General features: G+C 40.8%; 1 protein-coding gene and 1 long non-coding RNA gene across 2 annotated transcripts in view; one reads left to right on the top strand and one right to left on the bottom strand.

Annotated features, from left to right (window-relative positions):
- LOC138752549 (uncharacterized) overlaps positions 1-23403 on the top strand; it is a 70015-nt gene that overhangs the window by 32572 nt on the left and 14040 nt on the right. Inside the window, exon 2 of the long non-coding RNA XR_011350732.1 lies at positions 14545-14613. This is a non-coding gene — a long non-coding RNA (uncharacterized lncRNA). The remainder of the gene's footprint in view (positions 1-14544; positions 14614-23403) is intronic.
- On the bottom strand, positions 12599-22065 carry LOC138752548 (G-protein coupled receptor 52-like). The gene is made up of 2 exons (XM_069915345.1): positions 20244-22065; positions 12599-14037 (listed from the first exon to the last, which is right to left on the bottom strand). The coding sequence occupies exon 1, from the start codon at positions 21973-21975 to the stop codon at positions 21274-21276; it is 702 nt and encodes a 233-aa protein (XP_069771446.1). The 5' UTR covers positions 21976-22065; the 3' UTR covers positions 12599-14037; positions 20244-21273.

Here is a 23403-nt window from a genome sequence, read left to right as displayed (position 1 = left end):
TTTTTGTCCAACTCTATTTGTTGGTATGTGAATGACAAATCTAATTTTGTGAATTTCTCCCTCCATTTAGTGCTTGGAATAGTTCTGCCTTGGTGATAGGGTGTTCTGGTACATTCAGTGATCTTGCAAATCTCACTGTTTGCCTTCTGTACAGGTATGATGGGCGCTGCCCAATCACTGTATTCCATTGGTTCTAATATGCCTTCATCTTGTAGTCTATTTTACTGAGCTTCAATTTTTCCTTCCATTGCAAATGGAACTGTTCTGGCTTTGATGAATTTTGGTTCCACATTCTCTTTTATTTACAGTTTGGTTTGAACTCCTTTGTTCTTTCCCAACCCTTGTTGGAAAAACCATTGCATGGTCGTTGAGGATCTGGTTGAGTTCTGACTGGGTGTTGTGTTCATTGTTTACAGTTAGTATCGAACCGATCTCCAGCCATTGTAGGGGAAAGTGTGGTAGCCAGTTTCTTCTGAAAAGCGCTAGTCCCCGGGTATCTACGATGTAGAGATAGAGTGTTTTGGTTGTTGTTGCTTACTCTGCATTTTCCAAACACTTTGATTTTGTCTCCAGTAACAGATCTCAGTTGTTTTCATTGGAAGTGTAATGGTAGTGATCATGTTTGCAATGCAACTAGCAATGTCTTACCATTTGATTATACTTGACTGCCAGCAGGGGGCTAACACACAGTCTGTAAAATCTGTTATGAAGGCTTGCAGCCTCATGGCCTGCCTCATGTGCTGTTTACATCAACTTTAAAGTAAATAACATTTTCCTTCATCCATGTGTTGTCTAAGAACTCACACATATGAATACAAAATGAAACATGGTGTCAGGAGTGGGATGAATGAAATTAAAAGGAAATACTTTAAAAGGTAAAATCTAAAGTCAGCAACTGATCAGTGAAGAGAAGCTAACAAAGAGAGAAATGGAAAGATTACATCCACTAGTGAAACTTCAGCTGAAAGGCAACATGGCTAAAAATTGGAACAGATTTAAACAGCATTTTGGATTGTATTTAGTGGCACTCAGAGCTGAAAATGGATCAAGTGAAAGCATTAGTTTTCTTCCATTTCATGGGTGATGAAGCCCTGGCTGTGTATTAACTTCACATTTGCTGCTGAAGGAGAAAAAATCAAATTGGAAAAAATAATGGAACAATTTGAGGCATACTGCATCCCTAAATGTAACATGACATTTGAGAGGCACAGATTTTCCATATGTGTACAGAAAATGGAAGAAAGTATTGATCGGTATGTGATGGAATTGAGAAACAGAAGCAAAATCTGTGGATGACTGACTAGCTGATAAAAGACAGACTTGTGTGTGGTATTCCAGATAATGGTCTAAGGGAAAGTCTGCTAAGAGAACAAAATCTAGACCTGGAAAAAGCCATGGCACTCTGTAGGACTACAGAAACTGTAAAGGTGCAGGCAAAAGAGCTGTTCAGTGAAACTAGCTGCAACATGGATTCAGTGAGCAAGAAAAGACATAAACAATTTAACAAAATGCACGCCAAAGTGGAAAGAAAGGCGTGCCCAGCAACAAAAATTAAAGGGACAATCAACACCCATGTTGTTGATGCAGTGCAAAACATCTGCCAAACAAGTAACATGGTATATGTGGAACAAAATCAACCATTATGCCAATTGCTATAGGAACCAAGTGGAACAAAGCAAGGTTCATGCAGTAGGTGAAATGGAGATAGAGGAATTCTATGTAGAAAGTTTGACTGAAAACAAAACTGGATGTTAAGATTAAAAGTGAATGACATATACATTTCAGTTAAATTGGATACTGGAGCACAAATTAATGTAATATCAGAGACTGATTTTAAGAAGATAAGACCCAGACAAAGATGTATGGAACAAAAGTGAAGGTGACAGGATATTCAGGTACTGATATACCAGTGCAAGGAGAATGCATGGTCAAAGTGAAACACAAGCACAAAGAGCACATGGTAACATTCATCATGGTATCAAAGGATGTACAGGCCAGACTAGGTTCAACAACCTGTGAGAAAATGAACCTTGTAAAAATAGTCCTTGTTGTGGAAATTGAAGAAAAGACAGTCTATGATGAACTCATGAAAGTACAATGACATATTTCAGGGTCTAAGCTGCCTTCCAGGAGAACACACAATGAGAGTGGATAAACATGTGCCACCAATAATACATCCATGCAAAATAGTTCTATTTGTGCCTCAAAAGCAACTAAAGGCAGAGTTGGATAGGATGGAACGCCTGAACATTATTCAGAAAATAGATGGGCCAAAAGGAGTGGGTGAGTTCACTCATCATTGTGGACAAAAAAAATGGAAAGCTTAGAATTTGCTTGGATCCAAGAGATCTAAACAATACAATAAAGAGAGATCACTTTAAGCTTCTGACACTTGAATAAATCATGTCACAGTTTGCAAATTCAAAGCCTTTCAGCAAATTAGATGCATCATCAGGATTTTGGCAGTTGAAATTGGATGAAGCAAGTTCAAGACTGTGCACGTTCAATAGACCGTTTGGCAGATAAAGATTCCTAAAGTTACCATTTGTAAATTGCCTCAGCTCCTAAAGTGTATCACAAAACTATCCAAATGGTCTATGAGTAGCTGGATGGAGTTGATACCTTAATGGATGACGTCGTAGTCTGGGGAACCACGAGAATGGAGCATGATGAGAGACTAAGGACAGTGCTGAAAGCAACAAGGAAAGCAAACCTGATGCTGAATAGAGAGTAATGCCAGCTCGGGGTGATAGAGCTAGGAGATATAATTGGCAGTGAAGACATCAGACCAGATCCCAAAAAGGTGTCCACCATTGGGAACATGCCAAGGACACAATGCAAAAAGGACGTACAGGGGTTTAATGGAATGGTCAACTATATGGGTAAATTCAAATCCATTCAGAAAAGATGGCTCCATTGAGGAGACTAACAGAAATGAACATCAAATGGGAGTGGGATCATGGGCATAAAAAGTCATGGAGCGAACTAAAGAAACTGCTCACAGGGGAACCAGTTCTGAGGTTTTATGGCCCAGCGAGACCCATCAGGATATCATCAAAAGCATCTCCTAGTGGGCTCGGAGCAGTCCTTCTGCAAAAATATGATGACTGGAAACCCATTGTGTATGCATGACGCTCAATGACACATGTGGAGACACGATACACACAAATTAAAAAGGAGCTGCTCAGTATCACATACACCTGTGAAAGATTTCATCAGTTTAGCAATCATTGTAGAGACTGACCATTAGACCTTGATTTCACTGTTCTAAAAGCCATTAAATTAATGTCCACTGAGAATACAAAGAATAATGATAAGGCTGCAATGCTATATACTGAATGTAGTGTACACATCCGGGTAAGCTAATGTACACAGCAGACACGTTGTCTTGAGAAATCCTGCAAACACCAGAATGGATGAAGATATGAATGCCTTTGTGGACATAATCACAAGTGCACTGCCCATATCAGATGCAAAAAATGGAGCTCATAAAGTCAGAGACAAACAAAGATGAAACACTGAGACAAGTGAGAAAAAACATCTTGGCTGCATGGCCCAACATGAAGCAGAACTGCTCACCTGACATTGCAAGGTACTGGAACTGCAGGTGGAACTATCAGTGGTTGAAGAGATCATCTACAAAGGAAGTAAAATCCTTACCCCAAAAGAGTCTGAGAAAAGAGATGCTAAAAAGGATCCATGGAGGACATCTCAGAATCGAAAAGGGTAAAAGAGCATGAGAGGTGATGTACTGGCCAAGAATCAACAGTGATATATCATATGAAGTGTCAAACTGTACAATATGGCAGAAATATCAAGCAAGGAATCCTGCAGAACAACTAAAGCTACACCCAGCACCACACAGACCTTACCAGAATGTAGATGCTGACCTATTCAAATGTCAAGGGAAGGTCTATCTGGTAGTCACAGATTATTATTCCCGGTATCCAGATGTGTGTAAACTGAACATCACCACTGCAGATGCTGTAATAGCATGTATGAAAGCCATATTATCCAAACATGGCATGGCAAGTGAGGTCTTCACAAACAATAGACCACAGTTTTGTTCCGACAGTTTGCTGAAGAGTGGGACTTTGTCCACACCTTGTCAAGTCCTCATTTTACACAGTCCAATGGTCTAGTGCAGTGGTTCCCAACCTTTTTCTTTCCACTCACATACCACTTTATGTATTCCATATGCATAGGTGCTCTGTGATTAGTAAGGGATTGCTTAAGGTGGTATGTGGGTGGAAATAAAATGGTTGAAAACCACTGTTTTAATTGTACCTAATTGACTCATTATGTTCACAGTTTCACAACTCCAAAGGAAATGGGCCAATGACAATTTGTCTTGAGCAAAGTATTTCAGTAGCAATTGGGTCTAGAGCAGTGGTTCTCAACCTTCCCTTCCCACTCACACCCCACCTTAAGCAATCCTTTACTAATCACAGAGCACCAATAGCATTGGGGTTACTTAAAGTTACCAGAACTACTGGTCTAGTGGAAAAAAAATCAGTGCAGACACTGCAAAGACTGATGAACAAGGCAAAAGACAGTGGAATAGACTTCTACCAGAGCATGTTAGTATTACGCACAATACCACTGGAGTGTGGTATGTCACCAGCACAACTCTTATGGGTCGTAGGCTAAGATCAAACCTACCCATTCAGGAGAACCTCTTAAAAACAAAAGAGGGGGAGAAAGTGAGGAAGTTCAAAGAACAACAGAAAGAAAAGCGAAGTATGACTTTGACAGAGGAACAAAACAACCTATCGGAACTTCACACTGCTGACTAAAAAGACACTTTTGGATTCAGAAGGGGACTGTCCTTAGTGAAGTCCAACTAGGATAATGCAACATTCAGACCAATGTAGGTACTGTTCTGCAAACAAATCATTAAGATTTTCAAATGGGACCAGCCACATTAGATGGAAAGACGGATACTGTTGAACAACCTGAATACACAGCTGAGAAGACATCATCTGAGGCAACAACTCAAATTCAAGGACAATCAATTAAGAGATTGTCAAGACATGTGAATCCTCTTATGAGACTCATTGAGCAAATTTAAAGACTTCTGTTCTAGAATGCAGTAGTGCTATCTTATTCACTCTTAAAATTTTAGTGGATGTAAATGTGAACCCACAAAACAAGTTTAAATATATTAACAATGTTGATAATAATGAAAATGTAAGTTCTTGGTGTTAAAGTTAAAATTGCAGAGTTATACAAAGAAAACATGTTAATTAAGCTACTTTTGTTTTAAGGGAGATGTAATGAGTGATATTTTTTGCAATGCAACTAGCAGTGCCTGACTCTTTGATTAGACTTGGCTGCCAGCAGGGACCTGACACACAGTATGTAAGATCTGTAATGGAGGCTTGCAGCCTCATGGCATGCCTCAGGTGCTACTTACAACAACTTTAAAATAAGAACCTTTTCCTTCATCCATGTGTTGTCTAAAACCTCACACATCCATGAATACAAGATGAATCCCCTGTCCTCTGTGGTGCACTGTCTACTCTTGGGTGAGGTTTTGGAACAGCGGGGGTAGGGGGACCTGTAGGGTGGCCAGGCCGAAGGTGGTGGTGCGAGGCCAAAGGTTGCTAGTGCTGCCCAGCCTTTAGGTGCATGACTGGGCTGCTCCAGGAAAGGGGGCAGGACCTCCTGCAACTGGTCCTTCCTGATTTTGAGTGGGGGATGGGGGCCTCCTTGTCACAACGTGGGTTAGGAGATCAGTTCTCCACAACTGGAAGTGATGACTGAAGCTGCTCTGTCCAAAATGGCAATGTGGGTTGCAGTCCGCCCGAGGCGCTGCTTGTGGGGGCTTAGATCGGCATACCCTTGCGTAGTGCCCTTTTCGCCAGCAGTTTGAGCAGGTTGCGCTACATGCTGGACAGTACTTTCGGGTGTGTATGCTCTGGCCACTTTAGTTGCACCTCGCGTGCTCAGCAGTTGCGGCGGCAATCAGGGCGGGAGCCCCAAATCCCATGATGACACCTCCCGTTCTGCATATCTGGGTGGCTCACATGATAGGCCACCACATTCTTTCGGGCTGTTTCCATCTGCACAACCTCCTATTGGGACCGATCGCCCTTCTCCAGGAGTCGTTCGCAGATGTGTTGGGAGTGGATGAGCTCCTCCATTTACTCCGCTGCCGTCACGTCCCGGCACCTGCAGTTTAGTCCCAGCTCCTGCGTGGCCTGCCAGAACTCGTCGACTGACTCACCCGGGCCTTAGCTTCAGGAGCCAAGCTTGAAGCATGCGTACATGGCATTCCTCTGTGCTCCGCACTGTTACCGGAGTAGGCCCATCGCCTCTTTTTTTTAATTTTTTAATTTTTTACACAATAAACCATATTGACCAAAATACATACAGACATTTTTCTCTTGAATATATAGTGTCATTTTCTCCCCTTTTTCCCCCTCCCTTCCCTCCCTCCCTCTCCCCCTTCCCATTTATTCAAAGTTTAATCTGTAAGATACATTAAATCCGTTAAACAATGTCGTCACTTAATAAAATAAACAAGAAATTTTTTTCTTTTACTTTTATATACTGAGTCAGTTCATTTTGGTGTCTTCTCCTTCTGTCATTTTAGGTGGTGAAGGTTCATGGTAGGATTTCTCTATTGTATTTCATGTATGGTTCCCATATTTGTTCGAATATTGTGATGTTATTTCTTAAATTATATGTTATTTTTTCTAATGGAATACATTTATTCATTTCTATATACCATTGTTGTATTCTCAAGTTGTCTTCTAATTTCCAGGTTGACATAATACATTTTTTTGCAACAGTTAGGGCTATCATAATAAATATTTTCTGTGCTCCATCCAAATCGAGTCCAAATTCTTTATTTCTTATATTACTTAGAAGGAAGATCTCTGGGTTTTTTGGTATATTGCTTTTTGTGATTTTATTTAATATCTGGTTTAGATCTTCCCAAAATTTTTCCACTTTTCACATGTCCAAATTGCATGTATTGTTGTTCCCATTTCCTTTTTACAGCGAAGACATCTGTCTGATACTGTTGGTCCCATTTATTTAACTTTTGGGGTGTGATGTATAGTCTGTGTAACCAATTATATTGTATCATGCGTAACCTCATGTTTATTATATTTCTCATGCTACCGGAGCATAGCTTTTCCCATGATTCATTCTTTATCTTTATGTTTAGATCTTGTTCCCATTTTTGTTTAGGTTTACAGTTTGTTTCCTCGTTCTCCTTTTCTTGCAGTTTGATGTACGTGTTTGTTATAAATTTTTAAATTATCATTGTGTCTGGTATCACATATTCAAAATTGCTTCCTTCTGGTAACCTCAGAATGTTTCCCAATTTGTCCTTCAAGTAGGATTTCAGTTGGTAGTATGCCAACACTGTATCGTGAGTTATATTTATCCTTCATTTGTTCAAAGGATAATAATTTATTTCCCGAAAAGCAATTTTCTATTCTTTTGATCCCTTTTCTCTCCCATTCTCTGAAGGAAAGGTTATTTATTGTGAAAGGGATTAGATGATTTTGTGTCAATATTTATTTTGGTAGTTGATAATTTATTTTATTCCTTTCTATGTGAATCTTCTTCCAAATGTTGAGCAGATGGTGTAATACTGGTGAATTCCTACGTTGCACCAATTTTTCATCCCACTTAGAGTATATGCTCAGGTATCTTCTCCCCTATTTTATCTATCTCTAGTCTGGTTTTTCCCTTGTTTGATAAAAATCTGATAGGTATCTTAATTTTGCTGCTCTATAATAATTCTTAAAGTTTGGTAGTTGTAAGCCTCCTTGTTTGTACCATTCTGTTAATTTATCTAGTGGTATCCTTGATTTCCCCCCTTTCCATATGAATGTCCTTATTATTTTCTTTAGCTCCTTGAAGAATTTCTCTGTTAGGTGAATTGGTAATGATTGAAATAGGTATTGTATCCTTGGGAAGACGTTCATTTATCCTTCCTATCAGTGTTAGTGGTAATTCTTTCCAGTGCTCTAAGTCGTCTTGTAATTTTTTCATTAATGGTTGATAATTTAGTTTATATAGATGGCCGAGATTATTATTTAGTTGTATACCTAGGTATCGAATTGCTTGTGTTTGCCATCTAAATGGTGATTCTTCCTTAAACTTTGTGAAATCCGCATTATTCATTGGCATTGCCTCACTTTTATTTGCGTTGATCTTGTACCCCAATACTTCTCCATATTCCTTCAATTTCTTATGTAATTTTTTTATTGATATTTCTGGTTCTGTTAAATAATATTATAACATCATTTGCAAATAGACTGATTTAATATTCCTTCTCTTTTACTTTTATCCCTCTTATTTTATTTTTTGTTCTTATCAATTCTGATAGTGGTTCTATAGCTAATGCGAACAGTGAGAGAGATAGTGGACATCCCTGCCTTGTTGATCTGCTTAATTTAAATTGGTTTGGTAGATATCCATTTACTGTCACTTTCGCCAGTGGTCCCTTATATAATGCTTTAATCCAATTAATATATTTCTCTGGTAGATTGAACCTCTGTAATACTTTGAATAAATAATTCCATTCTACTCTATCAAAGGCTTTCTCTGCATCTAAAGCAACTGCTACTGTTGGAGTTTTGTTTCCTTGTACTGCATGGATTAAGTTCATGAATTTACAGATATTGCCCGTTGTTCGTCTTTTTTTAATAAATCCAATTTGGTCTAGTTTTACTATTTTTGGTACACAGTCGGCCAATCTGTTTGCTAATAGTTTAGCTATTATCTTATAATCTGTGTTAAGTAGATATATTGGTCTATATGATGCTGGTGTTAGTGGATCTTTCCCCGTCTTTGGTATTTCTGTAATTTTTGATGTTTTGCATGAATCTGGTATGTTTTGTGTTTTTTCAATCTGGTTCATTACTTCCAGGAGAGGAGGAATTAATAAGTCTTTGAATGTTTTATAGAATTCTGTTAGGAGTCCATCCTCTCCCGGTGTTTTATTGTTCGGTAGCTTTTTAATATCTCCTGTATTTCTTCTACTTCAAATGGTTTTATTAATTTATTTTGCTCCTCTGTTTGTAATTTCGGTAGTTAAATTTTAGTTAGAAATTCATCTATTTTGTCTTCTTTCCCTTCGTTTTCAGTTTGATATAATTGTTTGTAGAATTCCCTGAAGTTTTCATTGATCTCTGTTGGGTTATGTGTAATTTGTTTGTCATTTTTCCTTGATGCCAATACCGTTCTTTTAGTTTGTTCTGTCTTAAGCTGCCACGTTAGTATTTTGTGCTTTTTTTCTCCTAGCTCATAATAATTCTGTTTTGTCTTCATTATATTCTTCTCCACCTTATATGTTTGTAATGTTTCATATTTTATTTTCTTGTGTCAATTCTCTTCTTTTAGTTGTATCTTCCTTTATTGCTAATTGCTATTTGTTATTTCCCTTTCCAACTGTTCTATTTCTCGAATGTAGTCCTTCTTCATCTTAGTTACATAACTTATTATCTGTCCTCTAATGAATGCTTTCATTGTGTCCCATAGTATAAATTTATTTTTCACTGATTCCATATTTATTTCAAAGTACATTATAATTTGTCACTCAATTAATTCTCTAAAATCCTGTCTTTTAAGTAGCATGGAGTTTAATCTCCATCTATACATTCTTGGTGGGATGTCCTCTAGCTCTATTGCCAATAACAGGAGTGAGTGATCTGATAACAATCTAGCTTTATATTCCATTTTCTTAACTCTTCCTTGAATGTGAGCTGATAACAGGAATAGGTCTATCCTTGAGTATGTTTTATGTCTACTCAAATAATATGAATATTCCTTTTCCTTTGGGTGTTGTTTCCTCCATATATCCAAAAGTTGCATTTCCTGCATCGATTTAATTATAAATTTAATTACCTTGTTCTTTCTGTTAGTCTTTTTTCCACTTTTATCCATGTTTGAGTCCAAATTAAGGTTAAAATCCCCTCCTATTAGTATATTCCCTTGCGTATCTGCGATCTTCAAAAAGATATCTTGCATAAATTTTTGATCTTCTTCATTAGGTGAAGATCTTCTTCATTGAGTAAATTCCAAACTTCTGAATATATCCAACATTTTATCATTACATACCTCCCTGCTGGATCTATTATTTCCTCTTCTATTTTGATTGGTACATTTTTATTGATTAATATAGCTATTCCTCTGGCTTTTGAATTATATGATGGTGCTGTTGCATGTCCTATCTAATCTCTCTTTAATTTCTTGTGTTCCACTTCAGTTAAATGTGTTTCTTGCATGAACTCTATATCAATTTTTTCTTTCTTCAGTAAATTTAACAGCTTCTTCCTTTTGATTTGGTTATGTATTCCATTAATATTTATAGTCGTATAGTTCAACATGGACATTTCATACTTTGTTTACCTTTCCTTTCCATTTCCTCATCACCACCTTCCCTTCTTATCCATTTCTACACATTGTAAGACAACATTTCTTAAACATAAAATATTTCCACTATTCCCATATCTAAAATTCCTTTAACCCCAATAGTCCCTCCCCTCTCTGAGTTGCCCTTTGTCCCTTGTCGGGCAACCACATCTCCCCTCTTCATTTGGATTGCAAACCCACTCGCAAGCGTCAACTGATTTCACAGTGACTGTTATTCTTCCCCACTCAGCACCACAGAAAAGATTTTAATCTTCATATATAACAAAGCTCACTCTCTTAATTCCCTCCTTACTTCCTTTCTTCCCTTTCTTTCTCTTCTTAGTTCTTACTTATACTTTATTCTTCTTCTTCATATATAGTTTGTTGTCATTTTTGTTCTTTTTATATCTCTTCATCTCTCTGTCTGTTTCATTGGCGTTCTGCAAATTTTCATGCTTTTTCCAGATCCGAAAACAGTTTGCTTTGCTGCCCCAGGATAACTATTTTAAGCACTGCTGGATATTTTAACATAAATTTATAAACTTTTTTTCCATAGGGTCGTTTTTGCTGCATTAAACTCCTTCCTCTTCTTCAGGACTTCAAAACTTATATCTGGATAGAAAAAAAAAATTTTGACCTTTATATTCCAGTGGCTTTTTGTCTTCTCTTATTTTATTTATTGCCTTCTCCAATATATTTTCTCTTGTTGTATATCTTAGGAATTTTACTAAAATGGATCTTGGTTTTTGTTGTGGTTGTGGTTTAGGGGCTAATGTTCTGTGTGCCCTTTCTATTTCCATTTCTTCCTGTAATTCTGGTCTTCCTAGGACCCTGGGGATCCAATCTTTTATAAATTCTCTCATATTCTTGCCTTCTTCATCTTCCTTAAGGCCCACTATCTTTATATTGTTTCTTCTATTATAATTTTCCATTATATCTATCTTCTGAGCTAACAGCTCTTGTGTCTCTTTAACTTTTTTATTAGATTCTTCTCATTTCTTTTTTAAGTAATCTACTTCCATTTCTAAGGCTGTTTCTCATTCTTCCACCTTGTCCACTCTTTTTCCTATATCTGTCATGATCATCTTTAATCTATTCACTCTTTCTTCTGTACCTTTTATTCTTCTTTTTATTTCACTGAATTCTGTGTCAGCCATTTTTTAAATGTTTCCTTATATTCTTTAAAGAATTTTTTATCCGTGTACTGTCCCTTCCCTTCATCTTCCATTTCTCTCTGTAGAGTTTGATGTTCTCCCTCCTCTTCTTCTGAGTCCACTCCAGGATCTGTGTCTTTTACCTCTGTCTCTTCTGGTTTTCTTGTTGGGTTGTTTATTTTATTTTGTTGGGTATTTTTGTTTTTATTATTTTTATTAAAAGTGTCTTGGTGTTGGTCGTCTTCCTCTGGGTTGGTTATCTGTTGTTTCTCTGATTTCCTGTTTTTATTCTCTTCCTTCTTGTTCCCGTTATTTTCTATGTTTACCTGTTGAGAGTCTTGCTGTCATGTTATACTTGTCTGTTTCAGCTGTGGAGATTTACTCTTCAGCTGTTCCCCCTCCTGTCGGTGTTGTTTTTGTCTTGTGCATCGCACATGCGCGAGGAGTCGTGCATGCGCGGGTGCGCACTTTTCTTTGGCTCCGTGAGCCATATTTGTTGTCCTGAGTTCGGGGTTTCCACTGACCTCAGGGAGCGGGCCTCTCTCTCCACGGCAGGTCTCCTCGTACAGGTAAGGCCTTCACCTTTCTCTTCCGACATCTTTCCTTCTTCTTTTCTTCCCATTGTTTTTGACTTTTCTTTCTTTGCTGCCATTTTCTCCACACTTTTATTTTTAATTTGTTATGGTTTCTGTGTTTGTAGCTTTGCTTTTTCTTTACTTTTTTAAAACTTTTCCGGAGAGGGCTGGTATTTTCTTACCGGTCACTACTCCATCACATGACTTCCCCCCCGGCCCATCGCCTCTTCAAACCCCTTGCAATCGCGGATCAGTTGGTACGCATGATTGCCAACCACTGTGAATAGTAGGTCATACTCATCGCTGTCCGCTGTGTTTCATGGTGCTTCATGTAGTCCTTCAAGCAGCATTGCCACTTTTCAAATTTCACGGAGTCCCCTGAGTCTTTCGGGCCGATCTCCAGCTTCTCCAACCGAATCAACTTGTCCATGGTGCTTAAAACTTTAGATCAATAAATTGTAGTGGGATCAATGACCATTCACAGGCATGAAGTAAGGGCCAAAGGCTTTATTGATCTAAAGATCCAAGCCTGCCTTAGAAGGCTGCTGTCTCAAGTCCAAAGGCAGGTGTGAGGGAGGAGACTAGGGCTCTTGGCCTTTATTATGGTTATTTAAGGGGAGGGACTACCAGTTTAGCAGGTGTGCTAGCATGCACAGTTCAGTGGGGAATGGGCCCACAATACCATGTTCCACTACAAGTTTTAAATGTGTTTCCCTGCACACAAGGTGAAAGGATGTGGAGAGGTCTTGAAAGGCAACAGTAGACGATGCTGGGATAGATTCTCACTTCCAGGAGGCCATGGTCCGAGTACAAGAGACAAAATTGGACAGGGGGAAGCACAGAGCAGGGAGAATGTTTCTCTTCATGGGGACTCATCTGTTCTGATGGGGTAGGACATGGCTGGGGGAAGGGACATGGCTGGGAGAGGGTCAGGGACATGGGTGGGAAAGGGACAGGGACATGGCTGGGAGAGGGGTCGCAGCTGGGAGAGGGCACAGGGACACGGCTGGGAAAGGTAACATGGCTGGGAGAACGGACATGGCTAAGAGAAGGGACAGGGACATGGCTAGAAGAGGGGACACAGCTGGGAGAGGGGCACAGGGACGAATGGGAGAGGGGACATGGCTGGGAAAGGGGCACAGGGACACAGCTGGGAGAGGCCACAGGGATGGCTGGGAGAGGGGACCGGGCTGGGAGAGGGCACAGGAACACGGCTAAGAGAGAAGGGCTGGGAGAAGGCACAGGGACACCGTTGGGAGAGGGGATGCAGCTGGGAGAGGACACAGGGACACGGCTGGGAGATGGGACACGGCTGGGAGAGGTAACAAGGCTGGGAGAATGCACATGGCTAGGAGAAGGGAGAGTAACATGGTTAGGAGAGGGTTCACGGCTGGGAGAGGGGCACAGGCACGGCTGAGAGAGTGGACATGGCTGGGAGAGGGGCACAGGGACAGCTGGGGGAGACATGGGTGGGAGAGGGGGACAGGGACATGGCTGGGAGAGGGGCACAGTGACATGGCTGGGTTAGGGGACACTGCTGGGAGATGGCACAGGGACGGCTAAGAGACGGGCACAGCTGGGAGAAGGCCCAGGGAAAGTTGGGAGAGGGGACACGGTTGGGAGAGGGGACACGGCTGGGAGAGGGGATGCAGCTCGGAGAGGACACAGGGACACAGCTGGGAGAGGGGACACGGCTGGGAGAGGGGACATGAACTGTTTAAACCAAAGGGTAACTTGGCTTTGGTACTTCCATCTCTGTGTTACCGAGGTATTTTGCAGATTCTGTCCCCTCCACTCTCCGACCCAGGACACTTGCTTCCAATAATCTCGACACAGTAAGTGCAGTGTTCTTCTCCTCCCTGGATTGTAATGTTATGATCTTCAGTGTCTGTGCCGGGCTGACCTTGGATAGTGTGCTTGCTTAGCAGAATCTGTAAATACCACAGTAGGATAATTGTGTGAATCACTCAAAGACAATATCGTTTACACTCTACACTTCCAGGACTAATTACGCTGGACAACGAGTATCTTGCTTCCTGAGGACTTATGGGTGTATTTTATGGACGTGGGGCTGCTGATCACAAAAATTGCCTTAAAAATTTCCTACGGCGTTCTGTTATTTAGATATAACCTATTTTTGTGATTTCCTGTCATATTTTAAGTCTACTGGTATGCTTCCCACAAAGCAAGCTGCTTTGGTTAGTCCAAGCATGCCTGGGAATGCATTCAGTGCAGGCACTATGCAAATGTCGTCTTAGGCCAGGGCTTGCTAAATCAGGATAGATGCAGACCGGCTTAAAAAGCAGCTCACATGTACAAATGCTGTGCATTGCATTGATATGGACTGATTGCAATTTTTTTTCCTGGCAATCGCTGGGAGAGGCCACAGGGACGGCTGGGAGAGGGGTGAATTTAACAATAGCATTTGTTGTCTTCAGGAAGATTCAATACACCAGAAATATCTCGTGAATATCACCACAGCTGCGGGCCATTCTGTTACATTTGTGGTGAGTATATGCTTAAGGCTCAAAGACACTGCATGACCACACTTATTAAGAAAGCCTAAGCGCTCTACCTCAGCTGTAAAATTGATGACCAAGACAAACCCTGGGCCCCTCACATTTGTTCTGCAACATGTGCAGTCAACCTGAGAGCTTGGCTCAGCATCGTTATACGATTAAACCTGCTAAATTCAATGAATATTAATTTAATGTTTCTCCAACTTCCTACGTGATACAGCAAATCCAAAATTATCTAACTTGAAGGTGTCTGTAGTGATCCCCAATTATTTTTCATGAAGCAAATCTTTGGAAAACAAATGTTGTCCTATGCTATTTCATTGGTTAAGAATACATTATATTAATTCGTACCAGAGAAGAGACATAGGCCCTTCAGCCCACCTAATTCATTGACAGCCTATTATTCTGGCTAGACCCATTGACCTGCACCCAGTCCATGGCCCTCCATACCCTTGCCATCCATGTACCAGTCAAAATTTTTCTTAATGGTCAAAATCCAGCCCGCATTCACTGTTTGAGCCAGCGGCTTATTCCACATCCCAGCTCCCGCCACACTCTGTGTGAAGGAGTTCCCCCTCATGTATCCTTTAAACATTTCTGCTTTCATCCTTTACCCTCGAGTTCTTGTCTCACCCAACCTCAGTGGAAAAAGCCTGCTCTGTCTGCACCTCTCATAATTTTATATAAACCTATCAAATCTTCCATCATTCTTCTACTCTCCAGGGAATAAAATCCTGACCTTTCCCGTAACTCAGTTCCTCAAGTCCCAACAATGTTTATAAATCTTCTCTACTCTTTTTCAATCTTATTCCTATCTTTCCTGTAGGTGGGTGAACAAAACTGGACCCAATGCTCCTTGCCAAAACATTCCTCACTGACACTGCACCCATTTTAAATGTAGGCAGACTGCACAGTAACAGTCTATTTCAGCCCACGAGCAAATGCTGCCCAATTACACCCAATTAACCTACACCCCCTGATTGTTTCGAACGATTGCGGGGGGAGGAAATCCGGAGCCCCCGGGGAAACCCACGCAGACACGGGGAGTATGTACAACCTCCTTACAGATTGCGTGGGATTCGAACTCTGGGCCCGATCCCTGGCGCTGTAACAACATTGTGCTAACCACTACGCCAATCGTGCCACCCTTTTCTAGACACTGTTCAGCTCATGTCTGATTGTTAACCAAAACTTGGTGCTGAGGAGCAGTAAATAGAATTGAACAGGAAGTTCATTGCCCACTGGCTATGTCTGTGGGAAGTTTACCTAGCAGAGGCTTCAAACTGGAACAGCATTTGGATGCACCAAAGATTATCCAGGATGCTGGATAGGTGAGTCTTCCATTGGTGGGGGTTTTACACATAAGGAGTATCCAGCAGATGGATGGGTAACAAGCAGGAGAGGCAAGGGGCAGAAGCAGACAGTGCAGGGTCCTGCTGGGGCTATTCCCCTCGCTTTGGGTACTGATTGGGGGAAAGCCTTTCAGAGGTGAGCGGCAGAGGCATTCGGGTCAGTAGCAGGTAAGGGTGCAGGCAGGGAGGAGAGATGATGGTGAGGGCACTGGCAGGAGATCCTCTGCAGTTGTTGTTCCTAGATATCACCGGAAGGAAATTTTTGATCTCACCCATAGTACACCTTTGGGTGGTCATCTTGGTGTAAAGAAAACCACGAATAAGATTTTGAAACAATTTTTCTGGCATGGCTTGAGGAAGGATGCTGTAATTTGATGCGGGACACGCCACGTTTGTCAGGTTGTGGGGAAACCTAACCAGGGTCCTCCAGTGACTCCATTACAACCTTTTCCTGTTGTTGGGGAACATTTCACTAGGGTTATTGTAGATTGTGTAGGTCCCCTGCAAAAAACTAAGTCTGGTAACCACCAATACTTATTAACAATTGTGTGTATAGCAACAAGGTTTCCAGAGTCTATACCATTGAGAAATATTAAAGCCAAAATGGGGGTAAAGGCTCTGGAAAGATTTGTCAAAGTGTGTAGACTACTGAAAGAGATCCAGAGTGATCAAGGATTTAACTTTATGTCTGTGTTGTTTCAGAAGTTGGTTTATGAGTTGGGAATAAATCACTTCTTCTGCATACCATTCTGAAATCCAGGGATTTTTGGAAAGATTTCATTCTCTGGAGAATGGAACAGATTGGGATAAGGGAATTCATTTATTTTTATTTGCAGCGAGTGCAGGAATCATTAGGTTTTAGCCCTTTTGAAATTGTGTTAAGGCATCAAGTGAGAGGAACTTTAAGGTTGTTAAAAGAACAGTGGGTTCATGAGGATGTACAGTTGAATTTGCTGGATTATGTTTCTAAATTTGAAGATAGATTGGAAAAAAATTTGGACTTTGGCTCAAGACAATTTAAACATGGCTCAGAGGAAAAAAAAAAGATTGTTTGAGAGGAAGTCTCAAGTTAGGAATTTGAAGTCAGGAAGTAAAGTGTTAATTTTGTTTCCAACACATGACCAACCCATTTAGAGGTAGATGTTGTGGACTGTATGAAGTTAAATCAAAATGATGATAACTATTTGACAAACACTCCAGCTTGAAGGTATAAAAAGCAGATCTGTCATATCAATATGTTGAAGTCTTACAATGAGAAAAAGAGCAGTGCAGAATAGGTTGAATCAGAGGTGTTGGCTTTCGACAGGGTTGAGGAAGTTATGGATCATAAGATTGTGGAAACAACAGCTTGTGATGGTCACGTTATGGAGACCATAGTTCCTGTGTGTGTCTAACTCAACAGTTTTTTTTTTAACCTAGATGAAAGGCTATGCCATCTAATGCCCAAGAACAAAAACAGTTGAAACATTTGCTTTTGAAATATGCCAATTTGTTTCCTAATGTTCCAAAAAGGACGTCGGTGCTTTTTCATGATCCGGATGTGGGAGAAGCAAATCCTATAACACGACCCCCTTATCAAATTAACATTGAAAACAGTAAAATAATGGATAAAGAGCTGGAATACACGTTGGAGAATTATATGATTAGACATTCAAATTGGAGATCTTCTTGTACCTAAAACAGATGGAACTGTTAGGTTCTGTAAAGATTACAGGAAAATAAATACAATAACCAAACCAGATGCCTATCCTGTTCCTAGAATAGATAATTGTATTGATAAAATTGGACCAGCTAAGTTCTGCTGAAGCACTACTGGTGTGTGCCATTAACAGAGAGAGGAAGGGAGATTTCTGCATTTGTGAAACCATCAGGCTTTTATGATTACAATGTGCTACCTTTTGGCATGGAAGATGCCCCATACTACATTCCAAAGGATGATAAATTCTGTAATCCAAGGCTTAAAACATATAGATGCGTATACTGATGACTTGGTCACAAAAAGTAATAAATGGGAGAAACATTTGATGGAATTAGAAATAGTTTTTGCTAGATTATCTGAAGCAAACTTAACTGTCAATTTAAGTAAGAGTGCATTTGGGCATGCTACCGTGACATATTCAGGACATGTAGTTGGTCAGGGAAAGTTGCGTCTATTGGAGCTAAAGTGAAGGCAATTTCTGAGTTCCTAGTTTAAGTGGCAAAAAGGCAGCATGGAAGCCTTTAGGAATTGCAGGTTATTACAGAATGTTTTGCAAAATTCTGCTAAATTGTTCTTCCTTTAACCAATCTCTTGAAGAAGGAATATAAATTTCTCTGGATGGACTTTTGTCAGAGAGTTTTTGAAAGTTCAAAGGAGATGTTGTGCCATAAACCTGTTTTGGTCTCCTGATTTTGAAAAAAAACACATTTTCTTTAGTTGTGGGTGCCAGCGAGGGAGTAGCATGTGATGGAATTAACCATCCAGTTGCCTACTTTTCAAAGAAATTCAATGATCATCAGTGAAATTATTCCACGATTGAGAAGGAACTGTTGTCTCTGCAGAATTTTGATGCATATCTGAGTACTACCCATGAATCTGGCATGATATTTACTGATTACAATTCTCGAGATTTTTTAACAAAATGAGAAATAATAATAGAAGAATATTGGAGTTTAATTTTACAAGAATATAAATAGAAATCTAATCATATCAATGGTACGGATAAAGTTATAGCAGATTGCTTGTTGAGACGTCAAAACATTTTATATTGTGACTACTTAATTATTGAGTTACGTACTGTGTATTTTTTTTTTATCACTGCAGTGATTGTAAAGTTAGTAATTACTTTAGCTATGGACACATTTTTACCCGAGGGGGAGAGTGTGACACAATGGGCTAATTAAATATGCTTATAAGAGGGATTAAAATTGGGTTAGCATGCATTTCACAGACACAGCCTTGCAAAGTTCCAAGGATAGGAGAAAACAGAAGGTTCTGGACTTAGGCAACATTTGCAAGCACACCTCAGAAATTGAAACATTTGCAGAGAGTTGCTGCCATGTGTTTTTGTAAAGCTTGGAAAATCCAACATTTGCAAACTGAAACCAAAAAAAAACAGTGCCTGGAACATTAAGAGGGGTGGGGCAGAGAATGAGAGGGAAGGTAGTTAGCAGAAAGCAGCCTAAGAAAGGCTGATCAGAAGAGAAGTCTGCTGAAAAGGCTCCTTTTTTTCAAGTCTGGGCAGAGTTCTGAGTGTACTCCCTGTGGAAATTAGGAGTGGTGGTTAGTATTTCCGCTGTGGCAAGGAGAAGAACTCTGTGAGAAGAACCTGGAAAGAAGACGTTTCTTCTGGAAGACCCTCCTCTTTGGGGTGTACAACAAGCAAAAACCTTCCACAACTTTCCTGCCTGGTAGGTAATGCACTGAAGTTTGCTTGAGTGCAATGAGTGTTTGATCCTGTGCTCAGGATTGAAGATTACAGGAAATTGTAGCCTTGGAAACCTGGGCAGTGGAAGATTGGCCAGTAAAAAGGACTTCCTTGAAAACACAACCCACACATTTGTGCTTAGATTTGTTTGGGGAGGCGATTGTGTAAATAAGTTGTGTTGATCTTGTTGTTCTATGTTCAGAGTATTAAACTAATTTTATTAAAGGAACCATTGGTTTGGTGTGTTCTATTGCTGTTGGTATATGGGGTTCTCTGAACTTGTAACAATCTGTTTACAGTTATTTATTTGTTTACATGTATAAACAGTTTACAGTTTTTGTTATATTGCACAACCAATTAGTGGTAATTCTGCAGCGCCCTCATGAAAAAAAGATTGTATGTGATGTCATGTATGTACTCTTACAATCAATCTCAATCCGGATCCAACCCCTAACTCCACCACACACGCGCGCGCACACGTGCAAATGAACTTGCAGAGTTAATCCTATAGTTTGAACTTTTCTTCTGATGGAAGATAAGTTGCTAGTGGGGAAGGGAACAGTCCATCAGCGTGTTGGCATGGGGCAGGGAGTGTGAAAGGTGCTTGGCAGTAAGTACAAGTGGGATGTTAGAGGTCTGCTCTTCTCTCAAAGAATGGAGTGGTGGGTGCATGCAAGGTGCGGCCGAGAAAGGGGGTGGGAAAAGGACAAGAGAAACTTTTAAGACGCAATTAGAAACGTACATAGAACAGAGAAAAACTGAGCTTTACACAGGAGGGAAATTCAAGGCTGTTAGCGGTATGGGTTATTCCGTGAGCACAACAGAGTTCTATTTTCTATGTTCCATCATCAACAATTACCTTCTGTTGCTAGGCCAGTGTTGAAATCAAACGTGAATTTCCTGAGATCCCACGTGGATGTATGGACAGTGTATTATGTAGAAACATGTCAAGGGGGTGCAAAAAGTCTTGTCACCTTCCTCATGTGTCGACATATCGGTAGGATAGACACTGCCATCCACAAAGTTATGCCAATTTTCCGGAATAAGTATCCTCTCTCCAAATGCAAATTCGTCCTGGCCCTCCGAACCTTTCCAATAGTTTTCCAAACGCTGTTCTTGCTGGCGTTCCTTTAAAACCCTTCTTTGGATGCTCTTCCTGCATATTAGTTGGATCCTGAGATGAGATTGTAGCCTAGTTCAAATCGCGCTCTGCAGCTGAGTGGAGCAGTTTGAAGATCAATGCACCTGCCGTTTGTGATAGGAACAATCTGCTGTCAGGTCATTTAGCTGGAGGCATGTCTAATAAACAGAGGCTCACAGACTGGGCCTTAAATTTATCGCGAGCGGTGTAAAATCGCGTTTCTATGAAGCGTTTGTTGGATCGGGGCTGCCTGAAATCTTTGCGAGTGGCTGGCTTGGCTGTGCAACACCGATTACAATTATTTACCCACATGCAGAGATACAACATCAACTATTTCCATTAACTTACTGAAGTTGATGTCACCTCATGTTGGTATATGGAAAATCGAAATACAATTCGAATACTTGGGAATTGTTTCTTTAAAGTTTGACTCACTTCTGTCAGCAAAACCAACACGTTCTAATCAATTACCACGAGCATTGCGCTGGTTGGAGAAACTGTGCTTTAAAATTCGAGTAAGAAACCTTTTTGTTACCAAACTGGTGAAGATTCAGAAACATCAAGAGTTGAAATTGGAAACGAATTGAGGAACAGGGCCATGAACTCTGAATCACCGCGGCAGCCTAATTAGCTTCCTAAAACCGAACAAGAGCAATAAATGGATATTTTAACACCTTCGTCGCTTCCTCCCGGAATCTCCGCTGTGTCAATGCATAAACACAAGGATTTTCAGAGGAATTGAAATACATCAGCAGAATTGAGATTCGATTTCCCAGGAACAGTGACTTCCGGTCGTCGTTGGCAAACTCTGCGATGAATTGGGGAGAAAAAAGCCAATGATCATAGCGGGTGGCCACAAGGCTATGAAGGTCCCAGAGATGGCGAAGAGCAAAACAATGGACGTCCTCCGGTTCGTCATCTCAAGATCACGGACCTCACCGCATCCATGGCGTTTCAGAGCCCTCCGAGCCTTGCTGACCATTAAAATGTGTCGGGCGGTGAGATAATTCAACAGCAACATCAGGGGCAGTGGAACATATGCTACCAAGCTATTGGACAACCATCTGTACGTCTGCCATGCAGGTGAAGAATAATATTGTGTTATAGTACGGCAGCCCCATTGGACACCATCCACAACGTACAGGGATTCATACTGGAAATAAGCTGGGACGTGCGTCAAAAAGCTGAACGCGCACACGGTCGATATAATGAACTCGGCGTTCCTTTTGGTACAATATTTGGTTTTCAATTTCTGGCAACAAATAGCAATGCAGCGGTCGATGGTGAATGATACCGCTGACGAGACAGAGAATTGCACACTGGTTCTCTGTATGACGGCTCCCAGACGGCAAATGGAGGTGTGGGCCAGGAAGGAACGCGGAAAATGATAGAGGAAGACGTTTCCAAACGTCGCGTTAAACACACAGACCAGTGTTTCTGCAAATGCCATGGTGACCACATAACGAATTACTCCTTTGGAGAGGCTGGGAATTCCTCGGGATAGGACCACAATGGAGAGCAGGTTCGCTGAAACAGGATGGAAAACTGGTCAACTAACAGAAAAGCAGGCCAACAGGTTTAACGTGATTTTAACAATGGAAACATTGGGAATAACCTAACCAGGTCATTGGTATGCCTCTGTAAACGATGCCTCTCCTGACATTATTCTGGTGGTATGGAATGGAAAGTGCAGCAACGCCTCCACTGCCTCAGAGGCATCGCTCCATTGAACCTGACTCTTGGGTGCAAATGGAGCATCGAGTGCGCGTGAATCACCGACTGGGTTGAAACATGCTCTGCTTCCCGTCTCCACTGTCTACGGCGAGTAATGAACGCAACTCAGGATTTCCAACGAACCAACATCCTGTCCATTGGCTCCCCCGAAATACCTCCCACCACCTCGTCGATAGACAATCAGTCTACATGTTAGAATATCTTTTCCACCCCATTGTAGTTTCAACTTATTCCTGCCGTCGAGCAGAAAAAGCCCGAGTTTGGCAAACGGATCTTACTAGGTACAAGGGAACCAGGTTTCCTGGTGTCATCCTCTTGAACAGACGTTTTATCAGTAAAACGTAATCCCTTGCATTGTTTAACAGCACCATTATCTTTAACACGACATTCTATAATTGTAACAGCATCACTTGTACTCCTGCTGTAATTCATATGGGTTGCTTTGTCTGGATAGCACGGAAAACAATACTCTTGATGATAAACATTTCATTACATTGCTTGTCCTTCTGGTCACCTCCTTATAGAAGGATGACTATGATCTGGAGGGAGTGAAAAGATGATGTCTGCATTGGAGAACTTGTCATGTGAAGGAAGGTCGACAGGGTTTGAGCTTCACTGACAGACAAAGGGTTAGATGTGACTTTATAGGAGTAGACAAGTTAATTAGCAGTTTGGATGGCGTGGACAGGTATTGGCTCTCTTTGGGGCTACAACAGTAAAAATCAGATGACATTTGATTCAGGCGAATCGAGGAGAGTCTCGGGTCGGAGATACCTTATGATTTTATTCCAAAAATTTTGGCGTCCGCATGGTTTGTTGGTGGAGGTGGAGAAGCAAACGACATTTAAAACTCACTTAGATAGGTGCATGCATGTTATAAAAATGGATGGTCATGGCTGTGAGCTGGTGAATATTGATTGTTGTTGATGAGGTTTTCAGGGCTGAGCACAACATCATGAAGGTGCTGTAATGTCCTGTGTTGTCTGTTCAATGGATGGAGTACGACGTGCGAAGGGTTTAATCGACTGCATATTCAACATTGGATACCACGAATCCGTGGATCATCCGGACTGAATGGTGGCGGCGACCACATTTTCATTAATAGTGAGTGTCATGTCCTTCCGCTTTCAATTATATTGTCAGA

Source organism: Narcine bancroftii, chromosome 2 (assembly GCF_036971445.1).
Source record: "Narcine bancroftii isolate sNarBan1 chromosome 2, sNarBan1.hap1, whole genome shotgun sequence".
Lineage (NCBI taxonomy): Eukaryota > Metazoa > Chordata > Chondrichthyes > Torpediniformes > Narcinidae > Narcine > Narcine bancroftii.
This window is presented reverse-complemented; position numbering and strand designations above follow the sequence as displayed.